At 36.4% G+C, this 22,163-nt stretch overlaps 1 protein-coding gene across 10 annotated transcripts in view; it reads right to left on the bottom strand.

Moving 5' to 3' along the window:
* Nucleotides 1-22,163, bottom strand: part of LOC141578203 (coiled-coil domain-containing protein 144A-like) — a 136,650-nt gene that overhangs the window by 10,973 nt on the left and 103,514 nt on the right. For 7 of the 10 annotated variants that reach the window (XM_074367782.1, XM_074367783.1, XM_074367785.1 and 4 more), the window contains 11 exons: nt 20,723-20,796; nt 18,850-19,587; nt 16,625-16,779; nt 15,967-16,134; nt 13,579-13,612; nt 13,161-13,302; nt 10,804-11,014; nt 9,430-9,613; nt 8,450-8,587; nt 6,488-7,000; nt 4,878-5,057 (listed from right to left, as the gene is read on the bottom strand). In XM_074367782.1, the coding sequence (XP_074223883.1) occupies nt 4,878-5,057; nt 6,488-7,000; nt 8,450-8,587; nt 9,430-9,613; nt 10,804-11,014; nt 13,161-13,302; nt 13,579-13,612; nt 15,967-16,134; nt 16,625-16,779; nt 18,850-19,587; nt 20,723-20,796 (2,537 nt within the window). The remainder of the gene's footprint in view (nt 1-4,877; nt 5,058-6,487; nt 7,001-8,449; nt 8,588-9,429; nt 9,614-10,803; nt 11,015-13,160; nt 13,303-13,578; nt 13,613-15,966; nt 16,135-16,624; nt 16,780-18,849; nt 19,588-20,722; nt 20,797-22,163) is intronic. The other 3 variants (XM_074367787.1, XM_074367786.1, XM_074367788.1) reach the window with 3 other exon arrangements.

The following is a 22,163-nucleotide window of genomic DNA, read 5'->3' as shown; positions in this document are numbered from 1 at the left end:
GTGAAGGCTTCTAGGCCAGGGAAGAAAATGACGCTGAAACCAGAGGAAACGGGACTCTTGCTACCGAACAGCTGAAAGTAAAATTGACGAGAGAGATAAGCTAAAACAAACAAAAAGATTATTAAATATAAAGGAACCAGGACTCACTGGGTTCAAGTATCTGTATCTCATTTAAAGCATCTCCACATGCCCAATTGTCACATAATTGGTAAGCAGAGAAATGACTTCCGGGCTAAGATCAAATGTAGGGGTGCTGCCAGGAAAACAGTCTAAAGATGAAGCCAAGACTTTGTTAAGACCTTGGAAAGATTTAAGGTGCTGCCTCAAATTCCTTTAAAGATCTTAAAAGCATAAGAATTTTAAAGGCATGGTCCCACAACAGCTTCACAGGAAGTCCAAGGTGAAGAGTTTATCTCAAAAAGATGTGAGAGTAGCTTTTCCAATGGCATGAACACCAATAAAATTCACAGGAAACTCAAAGCTTTAAAGAGAACTGTGGTAGCAAAAATACTGCTTGCTAGTTTGGACTGAAAGAGACAGACAGTGCAAAATGGGAAGAGGCCTTTGGGTTTTTCTTAGAAGGTCTACAAGGAGGAAGCTGGCTTGAGAGAACTATTCAGCTGCAAACGCAGGTCACTGATCATGAAAGGGACAGAACAAAGAGCTCAGAGAGGGCAGCGAAGGAGAACCCCCCCAGGGTTAGGACTAAGTCCTAATCAAAGAGCCGGCAGCATCAGGCTGCATTTCAGAACTGCTATGGACCAGTGTGCCTCCCATCGTCCATCTGTGAGTGAGGGAGTCCTTAGGATTTAGCAGAATGTTGGGTTTGTGGTGGCAAATAACCTGTGTCTCCTTATCCTCAAGCCTCAGCACTGAGAGGAGTGTACCCAAGGGGCTGTACTCCAGAAACCACGCCCAGGAACCTCAGCCCCACCTGGACCTGGTGAAGATGGGAAAGTAAGACCTTGGGCTGGAGCTTGAGCCTAACACCACAGCGACCGAGACCTGCTCTGGAACTGAGTAGGGATAAGTGGATTTCTTGTATGGAAGCAGTAAGAAAACATTGTGGCTAGTGAGTAGATTATGCTGGTTTTTGAATGTCTCCGTAAGTTTTCAAAATTAATTCCATAAAAAAGGTAGAATATGGGCCAACCTTAAGTGCCCTGCTCCTAATGAACAGAAACAGTGAAGTGGCACCCAGTGAACTGCAGGGCGGGTTTGAAAAGGCAATTCAGCTTCTGCCTCGCTCTTAACCCTGGAACCTAGTCTCAGGTGGGCAAGCTCAGGCCACAGAGACAGCTTAGGTGTTCCAGGGGAGGTGGTCCACCTGCCTGCCCCACCAAAGCCACAGCCCACCATCAACCATCAGACATCAATGGATGAATCTTCAAGTGATTCCAGCCCCTCGCCTTTGAGCTGCCCCACCTGAAGCTGAGAGGAATAGAGGCCGGCTGTCTTGGCCACACTTTTCCTAAGTGTAGGTTGTGAACAAAATAAATGCTTATTTAAGCCACTGAACTTTGGGGAGTTTGTTAGGCAAAAACAGATAAACAGAAAAGTGGATGAAAAAAGATAGTAAGAAATGTAACTTAAATATAGTAGAAACTGGTCTCCTATAAACTGGAATGTAACCAACGTTGAGATTAACTTACTAATGACAAAGTGCTGATGAGAAGAAGCAGATAACTGAAAGACCTAAGAACTAGCGAGAAGGAAGATACTTTAGAGTTCCCTCCAATTACAAATTCTTACAAATAGGCATGTATTTCACAATTTCCCCTCAACTTTGAGGATAAGGAAGACTGGTAAGCAAGGAGACAGGATTTGAAGTCTAATAATTGAAAAACTAGAAATAGTTTATCAAAATCAGCCTTTTTACCTCATTTCAATTAACTGAAATTCCAAGAGACAGGCAGCTTTGAGAACTTACTAATCTAGCACTCACTCTTCATTTTCCTTTCCTCAGAGAGAAAATAAAATATTATGGAACCATAAATGTAGTGTCCTTTGGCAGTATTTAAATACAATTTTTCCTTTACCTTAAAAGCTTGTTTGTAAGGGAAGGTAAGACTGTCTCAGCTTCATGTTGTAGTACAATGCTTCTCCATATCACACAGATTGGCTTTGAACTTTTGAAATTCAAATTACAAATCTGTTACCTGTTTCTGATAAACTGATTGAATATTATTTAATTTTTAACAGCTGTACTCTTGAATAATTTTCCTTGGATGGGATGAAATATTTATTTCATTAATTATGCATTAAGCTATAGAATACAGCTAGGCATCTCTCTTTTTGAGTAAAAGGAGGTAGACACAGGGAGCTGAGAATGCAGGATCTACACCAAGAACAAGATCGGCACCAGCGTTACACACAAGAACCAAGCCAAAAGAGGACTTTATCGTGAACCACAAGATGATGGATTAGAGAGGCTTCCAAAGAGGAAGGTTGAATTAATCTTTTCCAGGCTTAATCTTTTGCCTCTAGAAATCTATGGGTGAGTCTATGAATTATAATGAGTGCAACATAATGAAGTATATTGCAGACTGAGTCAGCAGATCCCGTGACCATGATTTCATGGAAACTGGAGTGAAGTGGGAGGCACTGGGCGAGAAACTAAAGGTCTGAATGAGGGGGGGAAGGAATGGACTTTATCTTTGCAAGCCTACTTTCTGTCATGTCACAGAGTCACCAAGGCGTAAGCTGGCCACAGGCCCCTTCAGGAAGCAGCAGATCTCCACAGAAATAGAGTTACAGACATTCCGCGACACTGACTTTTTATTATTATGTAAAACAACTGGTAATATGCAAGATGACTCGGAAAGAGTTCTCATAACATCTGAATTGGTACTGGCATAGGACAGACATAGATCAATGCATCACCACTGAGAATCTAAAAGAAACCCTCACATTTACGGTCAATTGATTTTCAATACGAGTGTCAAATAACTGAACGAGACAGTAATAGTCTTTTTAACAAGTGGTACTGGGACAACTGGATATCCACATGCAAAAGAACAAAATTCGACCTCTACCTCATACAATATATATAAAATTAACTCAAAATGAAAGAGCTAAAACTACACAATTCTTAGAAGAAAACACAGGCGTGTGTCTTCATGACTGGATCTGGCACTTGTTTCTTAGATAGGACAATAAAAGACAGAAATAGATTAACTGAACCTCATCAATATTTAAAACTTCTACTCTTCAAAAGACACCATCAAGGAGGTAAGAAGGCAAGCTCCTGAACAGGAGGAAATACTTGAAAATCCTACATCTGATCAAAGACTTGCACCCAGGATACAAAAAGAACTCTTACAATTCCATCATCAAAAGATAATCCAATTTCAAAATGGGCAAAAACCTGAACAGACAGGTCTTCAAAGAAGATACACAAATAGATAAGCACATGAAAAGACCCCCAACATTCTTAGTCATCAGAAAAATGCAAATCAAAACCACAATGAGATGCCAGTTCACACCTACCAGGAGAGCTGATGACCAGTCTCGTGACAGGAATGCATAGAAATTGGGAAAATTATACACTTTGGATAAAAATGTTAAATGGTGCAGCCACTCTGGAAAACAGTATGGCAGTTCCTCAAAAGGTTAAACAGAGTTACCATATGACCCATACGACAGCATTTCCATTCTTATGTTCCCCAAAGAAATGGAAACATGTTTACACCAAAACTTGGACAGAAATGTTCACAGCAGCATTGTTAGCAATAGCCAAAAAGCAGAGGCAACCCAAAAGTCCATCAACTGATGGATGGATAAACGGTTTAGCCCCACAACTGAGTAACGTTTGACAATAAACAGAAATGGAAATACCGACAAGTGCTGTAACATGGATGAAACTTGAAGACGTTTTGTCAAATGAAAAAAGCTAATCATGAAGGACCACACAGCATGTGATTTCATTCATGGGGAACACCCAGAACAGGCACATCTGTAGAGACAGAAGTCAGACTGGTGGTTGCCTGGGGCTGAGGGAGATGGGGGGCTGAGGGTGATGGCCAAGGGATGCAGGCTTTCTTTTCAGGGTGATGGGAATGTTCTAAAATTGACTGTGGTGACAGCTGCACATCTCTGAATATACTAGGAGATACTAACTATGCATCCTAAATGGGTGACTTATATGACACGTGAATTTTTTTTTTTTTTTGGTGGAGGGAAGTAATTAGGTTTTAAGTATTTATTTTTAGAGGAGGTACAGGGGATTGAACCCAGGACCTTGTGTATGCTAAGCATGCACTCTACCACTTGAGTTATGCAATCCCCCCTATAATATGTGAATTGTATCTCAATAAAGTAAAAAAAAAAAAAAATCCAAAGGCAGGATCTAGAAAAGTTTCTTAATTCTCTATTTTGAGTGTACAGACATGATCTGCACTTCTCCATGCTTTGACATGTCTAAAATGAAGAGAAAATGAAGGCAATGCCTAACTTCAACTGGTTTGTATAATGACCTTTCTGCACAAGTTACTCTGAAATCCATGAAATAAATACACACGGATTCTATATCCATTCACAAAAGTGAAGACGAGACATGACAATTTTCTGGAACATGCCATCAAACATTATCCTCTGATTTTATCTAGCTTGCCTCATTGTGGTGAGAGATCACTAAAAAATACTGTTTAATAGGAAAAAAAAGTTAACTTCTGTGAGGAAAGATGTATAATTTTCAACTTCTCTAAGGGTAAATATTGTAAGAAAAAAATATATAAAGAAATGGCAGGATGAAAGTCAAAGTTTAAGAAACAAGTGCATCATAAAGACAATAAAAGTGTAATTATAATGAAGATGCAAAAGAAAGCTGTCCCTTCTGAAAAGCTAGTGTCCTGCAACATTCTGCGCTGCACACTCACGGCCGACATGCTGAATTTCACACGTACTGGGTTCGCAGTTTGATGTGATTTCCTCTCTGACTCCTGTGTCTCAGCTTCTACATCAGTCTGATGATGCGCCGTCACCTCCAGGGATGCTTCCAACATGGACACTTTCTTTCGGGTGTCAGTCAGTTTTTCTTGAAGCTGTCTCATACGGGCCTAAAAAGATAACTCTGTTACTGATTTTTAAGTCACCTTATCATAAAGTTACAATAATAATATGTAACTCCAACATATGGACTTTGAGAAATATCCCCACAGACATCAATTCGCCTTCTTTTCCTCATAGGCACACATTCCTGTTTACTGAATTTCATTAAAGACACAGAAGGTGTGACCCTCCTGCCTTACCGACAGAAAGTTAACTTAGACAATGGATGCAGCCCCTCCAGCCATTCCCTGCCCCTCCCAGGAAGTGGCCGAGCTTTACCCCCACTGAAGTCTCAAACAGAAACGAGTGTGTGGGTGGGATGAGTGGTGGTAAGTTCCACACTGTGGAACATTCTCCCTCTTTCTCATTAGAGGCTTAAGTTCAGAGTTCTTCACATATTCAATCTGGTGTTTAAATCCTTCCAATAGACTCCTATCTCACAGTAAAAACGAGGTTATTCCAATGGCCTTTGGGGACCCGAGACAACCTGGTCTCCCCTGCCTCCTGGACTGCAGCTCCTACAGCTCCCCCCACCCCTCCCACTCACTCCCTTCCTGCCACCCAGGACTCTGGCTGCTTCCTCCTCAGTCTGAAAATGGGACCCCACTGCCAAACTCGTACATCACAGAGCGCTCCAGTTCCTCTGTACTGGACAAACTTAGATCCAAATGACAGTAACTGAGCCTTGAAATGAGAATTGTGAGCAAATTATTTGAAAAAATATTCAAAGTAAATTATAAATAGTCAAACACAGTTTTGCTAAAATTTACATTTGCCCCAAATTATGACTGAATGAAAAGTAGATGCCTTTAAGGAGTGGAGAGGTCATAACAACACATGATTTGAGATGGAAATATTTCTAAATTTAATTCCAATTGACATGAATAAAAAAATTATATCAACTAAATTAAAAGCATATGAAAAGCTACTGAATGAAAAGTACTGCAAGATACAGCATTTACACATCAGTTCATCTGGGAAATCTGGATTTGACTGTCAAGATAATCCACACAATTGAATGTTTTCTCTCTCTTTTTTCTTTTACTTTTTTTTATTCACACAACTGAATCTTAATTTCAAAATACTCATTTTAGGTCTGAGCATTTACCTGCTTCATCACGATACTAAAATGTGACATAAAATGATTTGGGCACTTTAAGAGTAAATTACTAAGACCTGCCTGTATCCGTCAACAACTTATAGCTTAATCTCTTAGAATTTCAGGTGACACAGCATCTTTACTCAAAGCAAAGCACCTCTCAGGTCTAATTTTTGTTTGCTGGATACAAGATATGCTTTTAGGCTGCTTTACAGTGTATATATTTATAGCCCACACATTTTTTATATTCAACTAGTTTCAACGTTTAGCTTTCATCAGATACTACTTTGAATTTTCTTTGAGGAAGTCTGAAAATTAGTTCTCCTTCTGGGTACTTACTTTCATTTCTGCTCTGTCAGTTTCATACTGATACAGTCTGTCTTTTAAACATTTGTATTCACTGATTAATTCCTTGTTTCCTTCCTCCAGCATCAGAACTCGTTTGCTCATGGCTTCAAGTTTTCCCATGTGATCAGGAAACGGCTCTGGGATATTAAGTATTGTCTTTTTACTTCTGGCTTCATTTTGAGCAACTTCCAGTTGCTGTCGAAGCAACATGTTTTCACTTTGTAGTTCATATACTCTCTTTTCCAAGAACGCCTGCTTTCCAATGTATTTGTTGACTTCCCCTTGTTTGCTCTGAGACAAGGGTTCAGTTCCCTTGTTTGAACGCTGGGCTTGGCCTCGGTCTCTATGCACACATTGTAATACCAATGTCATTGGTCTAAGAGCATCTCTCCTGGGATGGAGCTCCATTTCTTGGCCACGGAATTGACTTCCAGCTTCAGGAAGTTGCTGAGGAAGCACCTCGTTGTTATCTTCTGGGTCAGACAGCTCAAAATCCTTTGTGTCCTGTAAGTGAAACCCCTCATCTCTTACTCTTTGAACTGTACGCAATAAACTGACATATCATAATTTCCTTTGAAGTGAAAGACTAGTCTCTAAGTTTACACAACAAAAAGTTTGCAATAACTGGGTATCCAACTGGAAAAACTTAAGGTGGATACAAATCTCAAACTTTGAACAAGCAGAAATCCCCAAAAGTTCAAAAATTTAATTAAAGATAGTGAATCCATGAAAGTAAAAAAGAAACCACAAAACGATGTTTAAGAAGCTCAGAACTGGAAAGGCCTTTCTTTCTCTGAAATACAACAAACCCAAAAGGCTTAAAATAAAAAATGAATAAATCTGACTATACTTAAAAATTGTATCTGACATCTAGCCTTTACAGCTACCCCCAAAGTAAGTGCCTTAGCTCTGTATATATTGGGACAGGTTAAATTTCCTAAAAATTTTTTTCCTGAGAATATTCCATAAATATTCTCCCTTTCTAACATTTTTAGAGTGAGTTATAAGAATTACATCTACGGATAAGTGATAAATCTAAGCACTGTACCGAGCACGTCTACAAACATCAGTTAACTCAGTTAGCTGTGACAATTCCGGAATAAAGGGTTAAAAACACAAGCAAGCTGCAGGGTTTCCCCCAGGGCTTCTGACTCTCTGACTCTTACACCAAACCAAAGCTACTTCTCTAGGATAAATACATAAACACAAGAGAAGCCTTCTATTTCCCTAATGGTGAATACACTAAAGGTAAAGAAGGTCAAATTTACAGAGCTCTTCTTAGAAAATCAGGAGACTATTTGCTTCTGCAATAATTTTTTTTCTTCTTCATGGTGTTTATAACAGTAACGGATGTGAAATAGCAGGGAAACACAGTGGAGTGTTTTACTAAAAATAAAATACTGATCAATAAATTATCACTAAGCACAGATTACGGCATATCTATCACTATATTCAAAAGCTCCTCGTACTGAAATCGGATACCACATGGAGCAGAGCGTTACTTTTATCACACGTAGGAGAATGACACTCAAACTACGGTTTCTGAACTGGCTATACTTTTCCCTCCTTACCATCAGTGGAAATGATAAAGTAACCTCTCCAATCATCTATCTATCAAAGGAGTGAGATCACTGCCAGAAACTAAAATGCCTGCCGTTAGTAGCAACAGTTTTGAAATAATGGAAAGTTCATCGATTCCTATGGACAATATTAACAGCCCCTCCTTGGATGAGGCCATTGTGAATGTTACTACGTCACTGTTGCCGGCAAATGGATTTGAATTCAGAATATTGCTTTATCCAATGGACCAGAAATGAAACCTCCAGAAAATATATTTACATATATAGGCTTTTAAAACCCTCTATACTTTCTGTACCTACAGTATTGGTTTTTAAACTATGTAAGTATACAAATTCATACACACACATGTTTGAAGATGACTAAAGAAAATACCTCAGCATTCATTTTCTTATTAGCCTTTTCTGCCTCCTTTTGTTGGGAAAGATGATGGGCCAGGATTTCATCTTGTATTACTCTGGCATTCTGCTCTCGAGAAAGTTGTCTCTGAGCATCATTTCGCTCTTCTAAAACCTGGAGACATATTTCATTAGGTTTTGGGTTTTATACTATGAAAAAAAGTCAAAAAAAAGCTTAGGAGGGGAATCTTTAAAAAAAAAAATTTTTAAACCTGTTAAAAAGAAGTAGTCTTTTTAAGCACAGGGATCTCTAATGCACAGAAATAACTCAAATTCTAATATACGTGACAGCTAAATTCATCACAGAGCAAAAACACAAGGGATGTAGTATTGTGAAAGAAAAAGTTTTTTTAACACTTTTTAAATTGAGTTATAGTCATTTTACAATGTTGTGTCAAATTCCAGTGTAGAGCACAATTTTTCAGTTTTACATGAACATATATAAATTCATTGTAACTTTTTTTGTTGTGAGCTACCACAAGATCTTCTATATATTTCCCTGTGCTATACAGTATAATCTTGTTTATCTATTCTGCATATGCCTGTCAGTATCTACAAATTTTGAAATCCCAGTGAGAGAAAATTTCTTTATAAGGCATTTAACCAGTTCCATCATAGTCTCAAGGCAATTTAGCCTGGATTTTAACTTCAAAAAGCCAAAATTAAGAATTAGACTTGTTACTTTGTTGAATGGACCAAAACCATCAATCCTTACGTTGATGATTAAGCTCAATTTAACTTCCATTCCTTCATTCAGAAAAGACACAGAGCATCTATTAGATGCCGAGAACACCAAGAAATTAGTAAATTAAGCTCTAAATATCATAGTTCATATTTAGGATGAGATAACTTTTATTTGTTTTAAATGAAAATATAGATTAATTCAAAAGAATATTGTAAATAATATTGATGAAACAGTGTTAGAGATATGAAATTTTCACATTAAGACTAATTTACCTGATTTGGTTTATTCCTTATGCTCTTCAGTTTGCATTCTAGTGCTCGGGCAGTGATTTCAAGTTGTTGGTTCATGGAAACTTGCTCATTGTATTGTTTCTCTTTTCTTTTTAAGTCATCCTTAGATTTTTCATATAATATATAAGCATTTTTCTTCTTCTTTGTTTCTTGTTCTAATGTCAATCTGCAGTGAAATATGCTTACCTTAAAATTTATTTTGTTAGAAAATAAAGAGTTCATTTTATGATACGGTTCTTCACATGCTAATTTATTACCCTAATGGAGTTTCTATGGTCTCAATTTTTTTTTCATTTCTAAGTCTCACATTTTAAATTCCTCACTTCAATCTCTTCATAAAGATAGATCTATACACACACACACACACACACATACACACAAACACACACACACAATTTGAAAAGTAGCAATGAAAAGACATAATGCTACTGAGTTTCAGTCAAGAGTAACTCTGTCAATAGTGTAGGAAAGAAATTTTGCAATTATTCAGTAGGGTTTGAATTGAAAATTACCCTTTTTTCCCCACATAGTCATAAATTACTCCTTCATTGGGACAGAGAATTGAGTTACTAGTTAAAAGAGAAGCTGCTATTTAGAAACAAGTTTGCAAGTTCATGAGAGAGAAAATTTCAACTTCCTGAAGTATTACAGGGACTCCTACATGGCCTCCAGCAGAAGGTGACATCCACAGGTGTCTTTCCCAGAGCACAAACCCGCTAATTAGCATAATCCAAGGCGAGGCTGGGGAGCCTACTCCCTGATGCCCTACACTTTGTTTCTTCTTTTGCAACACTTTGAACTTACCTTGTTGAATATTATTTATTTAGTAAATCATTTTTAAATCCCTTTTGGTACAAGGCAGGATCCGTAGTAAGTAATTAAAAAATAAAGAGTAATCCATGCTTTCAGCATAGACCTTTGAACTAATCTTATCTCTGTATGAGAGAGATGCTGAATAAACTAACCAGTAATCACTTTCCACTTCACTTTTTAGTCCATCCATTCATATGTTAAGAATCAAACTGCATAATTTTTTTTTGAAGTTTCTGCCTTGAGAAAAATGGTCATTTCATAATTCTGCAAGTGGGAATGTAAAGTAATGTAAACTTTCTGGAGGACAACTGAGAAATAAGGATCAAAGATTTTTTTTTAAAGAAATATAGAATGAGGAGATACATATATATATATTGCCTTGTTATTTCCAAGAGTCTCATATTCCACAGTATTAATGAAGTTTTCTCCCCTGTAAAATCCCAAAAGGTAAGTTAACAATTATAAGACTTCTCCTACATACCTACAGCATTAAAGTAAATGTAAAGAGTTCAAATATTTCTTTAAAACCAAGAAATTCATTACCTCATGTGGCAGAGCTCTCGTTCCCACTCCACATTTTGAAGTTTTAACTGTGATTTTGCTTCTCTTGTTTTCAGCAGCTCTGTGTGTAGCCAGTTCACCTTATTTTCCATTTCTTTAATTTTTCCTCTAAGTAGTGCACAGTCAGATTCTTTATGTTCTGTTGATCTGAATGCATCAACTGGATCCTGAATTTTCAATAACCTATCAGAATCTGCATTAGGAAGAAAACAAAAATAGAAACAAAATACATGAATAATTTTTGTGTATAAAAGACTGTGCATTTTCACATTCATTCATCCATACATTGAACAAATGGATATTGAGCATCTATAACGTGGAAGACATTCTTCTAAGCTCTGCAGATATTAAAATGACTAATATTATGAACACTATGCAAATAAATTTGACAATTCAGATGAAGTGGGTAAAATTCCTTGAAAGAGAGAAATTACAAAAGCTCAATTAAGAAAGAACAAATAAGCTAAAAAGCCCTGTATCTTAAAAACCAAAACGAAAGTCCTATTTAAAGACCTTACGACAAAGAAAATTCCAGTCCCAATGGTTACACTGGTGAATTCTACCAAATACTTTAGGAAAATTTAATACCAATTCTACACAAATCCTCAAAAAATGAAGAGGAAGAAATATGTCCTCATTCTATAAAACTGACATTACCCTGAATCCAAAACCAGACAAAGATATTACAAGAAAGAAAACTAATGTCATGAAAATGGAGGTAAAAATTCTAAACAAAACATTTGCAAATTAAATCCAACAATACAGGATAATTCATCGTGACCAAGTGGGGTGTATCCCAAGAATGCAGGGCTGTTTTAACATGTAAAAATCAATGTTATTCATCATATTAACAAACTAAAAATGAAACCATATGATCATGTCAGTGGATTAAAAGAGGCACTTGCCAAACCTCAACATCTATTCCTGATAAAAACTTCCAGCAAACTAGGAACCAAGGGAACGTCTTCACTATGACAAAGATCTGTGCTAAGCCTACAGCTGGCACCATACGCAATGGTGAAAAACGGAACGCTTTTCCCAGAAGGTGAGGAACCGGACAGGAATGGCTTCTCTTACTCCTTCTATTCAGCACTATACTGGAGCCAGTGCAATCAGGCAAAATAAAGAAGCAAAAGACATCTAGATGGTAAATGAAGAGGTAAAACTGTCTGCTAATCAGCGGAGAATATGATTACATGGTACGAGTCAGCTAACTCCAACCTGTGGGCTGTTGCTTGCTTTGGTAAATAAAGTTTAACTGAAATACAGCCACATCCATTAACTTGTGTATTGTCTATGGCTACTCTTGTTGGCAACGGTGACAGAGCTGACTAGCTGTAACAGAGAATGTATTTACTGGCTGCAAGTCTTAAATGTGAACTATCTTTAGTAAGACAGTAGTTTAAAGAAGAAAAATCTTGACCACCTTTGGTTACATAGAAAATCTGAGAGAATCCATAAAAAGGCTACTAGAATTAACAAATGTGTTCAGTCAGGTTGGAGGGCACAGAGTCAGTATACAGAAATCAACTGTATTTCTATCATCAGAAAATAAAACTTAAAATACATTATTTTAAAACAAACAAATAAATAAAAATATACGACTTATAACCACACTGAAGAATAAGAAATACAGGTAAACTCATAAAAGACGGAAAGACCCAGACACTAAAAACTCTAAAATATTAGTGAGAAAATCAAGGAAGACCTATGTAAACGGAGAAATAAACTTTGTTCGGGGTTAAAAATTCCATATTGTTAAGAAGTCAGTTCTCCCCAAATTAATCTACAGATTCAACATAATCTACATCTCATTTCCAGGACACTAGCAGACTTTTTTTTTTTTTACACTGACAAGCTGATTCTAAAATTCATGTGGAAAGAAGGGTAATAAAAGGAAACAAGATGAAGCCAGAGGACTGTGGCCTTTAACCATGGAGCTGTGAGAAGCAGTAGCTGGATTTTAAATAAGGGGGTAACAAAGATCTGAATTTTAAAAACTATCTAGTAATCATGGTTGCGGTGTAGACCAAGGTTCCAGGAGGCGGAATGGCGGAGAAGAAAGTCCTGAGGTGATTTCAGCGTTCTAGGAGGGAAGTAGTGATACCCTGACCTTGGGTGAAGGCGTAGGAGCAGCAGAGTCAACAGAAAGCACAGGGAGTGGGAACGGTCACAGCCCCTGGCTGGCAGCGCACAACACGTCTGCTTCTGCTTTGACACAAAGCAGGTTTCTGAGACGCAGCGGACTGTAACAGAGCCGTGCTCCCTGGGCAGTACTAGGTGTGCACACGTTACCACGAGACACTTAAAAAGGCTGTGTAGTCATACGGGGGTCCTACCTTTACTCTCCGGACCAAGTTGCTCGATTAGCCTCAGGGTATTCTTATAATTAGGGAAAACGGAGTCGCAATCCTTGGAAGCTGTTTCTGGTGACAGAGTTAAGTCATCGAGGCCATCCACAGAATTCATCTGCTCTTTGACCTACAAATAAATAATGCTATTTCACAGTGTCTCCAACATAGTTATAAAATATGCTCAGTGTACAGAGGTGATAGATATCCATCTTTTTATGAGAGCAAACACACAGACACTTCTCAAAAGAACTGATTTTTGTCAAAAGGCTAACTTAATCTATAGCGTTTCTAAATTATTTTTAAGTAAATGTCTCTACAACAAAGGAGGATTTTCTGTTTTTCCACTCTTTTATAAATTTTTTTACTACAGGAAAATACTTTTATAATTAATATTTTACTATACCTGGTCCTTTTTAGTAGACGTTTTCTTTGAAGACCTGAAAAAAGAAAAAAGAAAAATTCACTTAAGCCAAATACTAAATATTGAAAATACAAGAAATATGTACATCTATTATTTTTTATATAAAAATCTTTGCATTGATAATTAATTTTCAATAAAAGGGATTAAATGAAACAGTAACACTAAAGGACAAAGAAAGTATATCAATTATATTATTAACAAAGTATTAAATTTAGATCAAGAGGACAAGCAAAGGAAAAGGAAGAACATAACATTACCTGTATTGATAGGAAAAAATGTACCAGGATTTTATTGTTGTTGTCTTTTTCAATAAAAACTGGCTTTTATGACAATAAAACCCATTTGGAAAGTATTACTTAAGTCCTTATATGAAAGAAACCCTTTTCTAATAATCATGGTATTAGCTTTTTTGAGGACTTAGTGTGCAACTGCTGTGCATTATTATCAGCACTTTACATGTCTTAAAGACATTTTTATCCTCACAACAATCCTGGGAGGTAGGTAATACATTAGGTACTTTACCCAGGAAGAAAATGAGGCACAGAAAGGCTAAGTCATTTGTCGAAGCCCCTATGTCTGCCCAGAATTCCAACCCAGGCAATCTGGCTTCAATACTTGCACTTCACAGTATGCGAAGAAAATAACATTTAAGTATTTTTAACTAATGGAGTAAATGAATCTCTATTATTATTCTGTATCTAGGTATAATTATAAATAATAATTTCTGGGGCATATGTCCAGAGGGAACCCTACTTCAAAATGACACCTGCACCCCAATGTTCCTAGCAGCACTATTTACAATAGCCAAGACATGGAGACAGCCTAAAGGTTCAGCAACAGAGGACTGGATAAAGAAGATGTGGTATATTTATGCAATGGAATACTATTCAGCCATAAAAACTGACAACATAACGCCGTTTGTAGCAACATGGATGCTCTTGGAGAATGTCATTCTAAGTGAAGTAAGCCAGAAAGAGAAAGAAAAAAAAACATATGAGATCACTCATATATGGAATCTAAAAACAAAAACAAAACAAAACAAATACAAAACAGAAACAGACTTACAGACATAGAATACAAACTTGTGGTTGCCAAGGGGGCAGAGGGTGGGAAGGGACAGACTGGGATTTCAAAATGTAGAATAGATAAACAAGATTATACTGTATAGCACAGGGAAATATATATAAGATCTTATGGTAGCTCACAGCAAAAAAAATGTGACCATGAATATATGTATGTTCATGTATAACTGAAAAATTGTGCTCTACACTGGAATTTGACACAACATTGCAAAACGACTATGACTCAATAAAAAAATGTTAAAATAATAATTTCTGAATCTTAACACCTATTTTTTAAAAATAAAAAGACTTTAGAACTAGGCAATACTGGAAATCTACTTTTAATAAAGATTTGCTTTTGCTAAAGACATTAATCAGCAGGCATTCATTATCCATTCAGCTGTTTGTTCATGCATTTGACATGTCCTTATGGAGCATGATGGCTTTTTTAATTTAGAACTTAGTAATCCAAAAGTAATCATCTGTGATAGATTGTTAATAGTTTATTATTCTATTGTATATAAACAAAACCTTCCCGTTCTTCCTAGAATCTAAACAAATATTAAGTTAATAGAATCTGGTATTTTACAATAGCATACAAAACCACAGCCACTCATGATGATACTGTCAAGGACACTATAAAATCTAGAATCATCAAGGAATGATTAAACCCTATTCAGTATGGCCTAAGTGTTTGTATAGTTATTATGAGTATACAATTTTTAAAAATCTATGGACAATGGTGTAACTTTAAAGTCATTATCTGAATATTCAATTGTGTAAGATTACGCTTCAGAACTAATGAATAAGACCTTACAACAAAACTATACATGAACAGAAGCTTACTACAGTATTTTAAAGATAACACAGTACAATCAATACACTTTCTAATACCAGAAATGCAAACAAGATGAAATTGAAAAACATGTCTTCTATGGAATCACATCCAACAGCATACAGACATGGTCTACAAACTACCATGTCATCATTAAAAAAAGAAAGGGAACCCCCACGAGCCCCATGTTCCCCTTCAGTTATCGCCTAGTCCTCTCCTGCCTTCCCAGGAAATGTCCTCTGAGGGGCTGTTCACACTGACTCACTGCAGCCCGGCTTCCATGGGGACGTATTATTGAAACTACTTTCAGTCAAAGGCACTTGTCCTCATCTTAGCCTTTCGGCAGAGTTCCTCCAACACAGTGGAGAATCCTCTTGCCTTGGCCTTTGCACTATATGCTGCTGTTCTATTTCCAGAGAAGGTAATCACTGCTAATACGTCTTCGCCTAGAAATAAAGAATTTGTAGATTTTACCTGCCACAATCTTGATCTCCTTCACTTAAACTGCTGTTGTCATTCACGTGTAGGAGACCACCAGCCAGCGAGGCAGTCTTCGCAAGTACACGTGAAGTCACAGATGCTTTTAATGTCCGTTTTCCACTTTTATTCTTTACTTCCGTCATACACAAGCCAGGACAGCTACTGTAAAACAATCCATAAAAAAGCCAATTTTTAAAAAATAATTCTACTGATAAATTAAAAAACAACAATTTTTGTAAAGTTCCAACTCTTACCTATCTTCAATCATTTATTAATTCACAAAATGGTTATCAAGTGCCAACCATATGCAAGGAAACACAAATTCTTGCTTCAAAGACAGATACACAATTATGATACAATGTGATACGCAAGAGCTGACATGTAGCAGCTAAAGTGAGCATAAGGAAGGCTTTTAAGAAGAGGGAAAATAAACAGGAGGTCATGAGCAGGAGACAGGAGGAAATTATTCTACTTAAGAGATTAGAACGTGAGCACAAAGATTAGGCACATGGCATTTAGGTGTGTCCTGGGAACCTGGAAGGAAGAGTACAAAATACATGGAAGCAAGTAGAGAGATGAGTCTGGGAAGAAATTGTGAACAGTATCTAGGAAAATAATACTTACCTACTGTTGAATACTGATTTAGGCTTACCTATCAGAATTTCCTTTCTGCAGAGCAGGAAACTGCTGGTCATCAGTTTTTCCCCTCTTCCTCTGCTGAGTTAATCCTTTGTAATAACTGCCATCACACATGGTTTCTGATCCTTTCCGTTCACTACTTTTGTTCCTGTTCTCTTCTACTTCAACCTTCAGTGAAAGTTTGATACAAAGGGTAATTATTACTTCATTCATTATAAAGACTTTTTTTCATTCATTTTATCACTTGACTCAGTTTGCTCTGATTTCAATGATTAAAATATTTTTGTGCTTATTTTAATTTTACCATTTCAAGTCATTGAAATGTTTGTAAATTCTGCTTCTTTCTCTTTGAGGAAAAGAAACAGAATTTCTAAAATTTCAAAAAGGACTTTCTGAGTGTTGTGCTCTTACATCCACTCTTCCCCATGTGAATGGCAGAGACAAAGAAATAAAAAGACAAAGGCATAAAATTTGTCCTCTCCTGTCTTTACCACCTAGATTTTGTATTAAACAGCCAGATTTAGATGTCACACCTTGGTGCTTCAGTAACAGAAAGGAAACATTCTTCTTTCTGTGCTAAAGCTATCCTTTCCCCATTACTTTTTATAATTCTTATTTCATTTGGATCCTGGGGTATCAAAAAAGTGGTGTTTAATAAAATATATAAACCCAAGTTTACTGAAAGGAGCAGAGTGAAACTGATGAATTGCCGGTTAAGTGTGGAATTCTGCAAAAGTAATAATGCTTCCCAATTTCACATTCAATAACCATGACCATTTTATAGCTCGATGGCATAGGAGTAATGAATGATCTACTTTAGCCCCACTGTTTACTGAAAACGGGAACACAACCAAGAAAGGTTAAGTGATTTGTCCAAACTCCCTAAAGCAGTATTCCCCAGCATTTTACAGTGTCAAAAGAGATGATACAATTCTGTAACACTGAATCTAATAAGCTACCAAATAAATTCATCAAATTGATCAGATAAGTTAAAAGTGTGACTTTGGCAAAGTTAGGGGCAGGGCTCATCTCCTTTTTCTATTAAAGGAGAACACCTTCAGATTTCTGTCTTTAACACTCTTCGCACCTCACACAAAAGAACACACACATTTTAAAAATCTATTACTAGAAGTAAAAAAAAATCATTCAGTGCATCTCAAAACTCAAGTTTTCTCCTTTGGAGATAAATACTGAATTTTTTTGGCTGAGGGTTCATACTACCTATATGATAAAATCATACATGTCAAAACTTACTACATTTTATTACATAATACAATGTAAGTGTCTGACTCAACAGAAACACCCGAAAGTGGTGATTCAAGAATATGTGGGAGCACATGTATTTGTTCTTAAGAAGATCTCAAAGTGGCCATGATGGAATTCTGAGTGTTCAGTGATCAGTAAGACAGATAAGCCCGCACTCACTAAAGCACAATACACAGATCACTTTAGTGGGAGTGTGTGCTTGTATCCCTTCTCTCAGTCACTGCTTCCTTCCCATCCTATGGAAGTGCAACTTACATTTAAGCCAATAGATTAAAACAAAAAAACAAAACCCTTGAGCTTATTATATTTCCTAAGCCATTTCACTCGTGTTTATTCTGGCTCAGGTCACGTGGCACACAGCTGAATTACTTTCCCACTTCATACGAAAGACTGGCACAGACTTAGGTTGATTAAAGAACAAAACCCAGGAAAATACTTCCCTGAGTTCCTGTTATTTAGATGGCAGAAATAGTCTGTTTCTACACGATTACATATTTAGATGACCCCGTTTTATACATAGGCTATTTTCATAAGTGGAAAATCAGATCAAATATGGATCAGAATGGAAGAGATTATTGATAAAGAGAAAAAAACAGAGTAGCAGCAGAGGAACCTCTACCTCTTTCTGAAGCTGAATTTTCTTTTTCCAAAGCCAGGAATTCTACTTGTAACATGTCTACCTCATTCTGAAACCTTTGCATATCTTGGTGTAAATCTTTTAGATATACTTTGGATGTTCTGTTACCATTTGATGGAGAAGAACTCACATTTCCTAATTCAGGGTCCATGATTTTAGTTATTAGCACCGCAGTTATCTGCAAGCAATGGCTTCTGGAGCTGGTCTTGTATTGGTTTGGTTTTCTTGTAAGTATTTGAAACAGCAGACATAGCGTGACTTTTTATTTGAATCGTGTGTTTCATCTCACTGGAGCGGGCAAGCCACAAACCAAAAAGGCTTTCAGGATCACTTACCTGAGGTGCACGGCCAATGTCTGATTTCCAGTGAGTATTTTGGTTCCTTTTTTGTTTTCTTTTTGTATCAAATTCTTGGTCTTCTTTCACTTTAAATGGAACTCGGTTCCTTACTTCATTTTCTCTATCATTATAAAAACTCTCATTTTTGTTAAAAACGTGTTCATTGTCCGGCTTATCACTTTCATCTAACTTCTTTTCATTTAAATAAAGTTTTGAAGATGGCTGGCAACCATACTCTGTTGACTCAGACTTGGAATAAGATGGAAAAACTTTTTCAAGACTGGGCTCTTTGTGTTCAGAGATTGCCTGGGATCCTACAGAGACAGAGGCTCCAGGTGCATCTTTTTCCTCACTGTCGAATATATTATCTGTCACATTGGAAGGTAGTTCCTTTAAATCACCATGTAGTTCAGAGTTGTCACGTAGTGACCCTCCCTTACGATGAAAAGTAATTTTGCATTTTTCAAGGATTTTACTGATTTTCTGATTTGCCTTCTTTGTGATAAATTCGGAAGTATTTTTCCAGTCCAATTTGCCTTGTTTGACCCACATGTCCTCATGCTTCTCCACACAAGAATGTTTTGAAGATACACGTACGTCCTTTCTGTCACATTCCATATTCATTTCTGGTTCTCTAGGCATTTTTTGCAGATGCACAAGTGAAAGATTACTCTGCTTGATTTGATCTTCAGATTTCTTTTCTTTCACAGTACATGCTTGTAAAACACATTTATCCTTAAGTAGTCAAGTATGGATAAAGAAAAATTAGAAAATAATTAAAATTTAACAAACCAATCTATGTTTGGCTACTCACAAACTAAGAAGTAAAACATAACTTGCCTTAGCCTTGAAATAGGAGAAAAACAGGAACTCAGAAACCTAACTTTGTCACTGTTTGAACTAAACAATTCACACATGTTAAATCTACCAAGAATTAGAGATTAGATTTTTAACAATACAAAGATTTCCTCACTAAAAAATATTTCACCTCTCATACCTTAAATAGTGAGCCCCTCCAGTGGATGTAAAGATTTTTTTTAAAGGAGTAATAACTGGAGAATAAGCAAACTGTGAATTATTAGGTGCCAAAATCAATTAACATCAATCAGAAAGAGGAACAAATTCCTGAATTTTAATGCAAATGATATAGTATGATAGTGATTTATCTCAACATGTATTCTCTGCATCCACCGAGTTATATTATACTCTAACATTCACTAGTGAGAGTGAATAAAAGAATTTTTAATAATACTTACTGATTTCCTACCCTGAAATGAAATAAGTTAGAAAGTTTTTGTTTGTTCCCTAACAGCAAAGGTCCAATCCTGGAAGGTTTGATTCTCTTACTAGGCAGTTGGGTTGACTCTATGACCCCTATTCTCTCCCTGATTGTAGATTCTGAAATCGATTACATAGAGATCACAAGACAGAAGAAATCATTCATCTTGGCATTAATGACTTGCAATTTGAAACTGCAAATTTTGGACCACTGGGAATGACTGTTCCTTACATGAAACTAACTTGGTGGCCATCACTGCTATATTATTTACAATTTCAACTGCTTAATCACATGATTTAATATTTGATATCACCCTCTTTATCATGTGAGGAAGTTATAAAAATGGAAGAAGTAAACAATATTCAGGAAGGTTTTTTGCCTCAATTCCAAGGATAAAGTTTAACTATAAATTATTATAGATCCTAAGAATACTTTAAGTTTTGTAATTAGATAAAATGCTATTAAAAACTAAATATTAAATAATTATTTATTGACTTTAAAAGTCTACTTTGAAAGGCAATTTCTCTTGAACTGTGTTATTAAAGCACAGAAAACAGTATTAAAGAAATTTAAATTTACATTTTCACATACCTGTGAGAGGTTATTTTCACTCCCATCAAGTCTTTCTTGCTCTTCCTCAGATGCCCTTTGTAAGTCTGGGTCTGCTGAAAAAATGAATACGCTTAGTTAAAATTCCCTACTTAGAACAGCTAGATAAAAGGCATCATCTTTATAAAAACATAAAACACATTTCATCAATTGACAGTTTAAATTAAGCTTAATCTTTAGCTGGATATTTACTTCTTTAAGAAATACTTCTAATTATCTATAAAACTTCAACAAACTATTTGGGAAATACTAGATGTTACCAGATTAAAGGCATACAAACATCTCAAAGTTTCACTCACAAATTGATTCACCAGACATGAACAAAACAAAGAGAAATAAAACCAAATTTAAAAATACAGTAGAAATATACAAAGTCACAATAGACTCTATTCTCCTAACAGTACCTTTTTAACAACATACCAAGCTTCAAGAGCAATGTTATTCATGGTTTCCAAAATTACTGTTACTTTTTATGCTTTTATCTTTCCTTAATCTGAAATGTTTCCCTCTATTGTTCTGACAAGTTCCTTTTCCTCTTTGAAGACTCAGCCTGCTCTGTGAAGTCCTCCTTGATTGCAGCTGTCTTTCTGCAGAGACACAGGGATCTCTTTCCTTGGAGCTACCTTGGTACTTCACAGACTTTTCTAGTGTGTCTTCACCAGCTGAACTGTAAACTATTTCTTTACATGTCTATCCTCTTTGCTCCTCTGCTGCCGAGGACAAACTCTTAAAAGTATCTTTGTATAAACAGTATTTGTTAGAAAAATTTTGAGTTTATAGCTTGTAGTCACTACTGTAGGAGACAACTGAGAATCTTTTGTAAATACGACATTAATTCTACAGGTAAGGAAAGAAAAGAAAAAACTATAGGAGCAGAAAAAATATTGTATGACTTACTACTACAGCTCTGATTATATCACTCATTAAGGCACTAAATTAATTGGTATATAAAGTAGAACACATATTAGATGTGGTTAATCAACAGACTGGCTATCCTAGAAGAATTAGAATTGATATTCCATATATTATTTTTAAGTGATAAAGCACTCCTTAAGAACCAATATCCTTTTCGCCCTGTCAATCCATTAAAAATAATAAAACAAGCTGATATACTACGTGGACACAGTTAAGAAGGAGGTCCTGTGTAGCAAATTCCCAATGACTGCCACTACCGCTGGGAAAGCCACTTCTAAAATACAGAAAGGCAGAGAATATACTAGAAATATTTTGATATTTAGTTGCAGAGGTGCTTTTTCAGTTACACTGAATATAGCTATAAGAAACATTTATAAATTCAGAGCTAGATAAAAATAAAGCTAAGAAACCATATTTTCAGAAGGGTATCTTTGGATGTCCACCTAGGTTTCCCAACTAGTCACAAAGCTCTGGACATCATCCTCCTACCCGCTCTCAGGAGCGTGCT

This window comes from Camelus bactrianus, chromosome 7, assembly GCF_048773025.1.
Source record: "Camelus bactrianus isolate YW-2024 breed Bactrian camel chromosome 7, ASM4877302v1, whole genome shotgun sequence".
Taxonomy (NCBI): Eukaryota; Metazoa; Chordata; class Mammalia; order Artiodactyla; family Camelidae; genus Camelus; species Camelus bactrianus.
The sequence above is the reverse complement of the archived record's forward strand: the minus strand, read 5'-3'. Positions and strand labels throughout refer to the sequence as shown.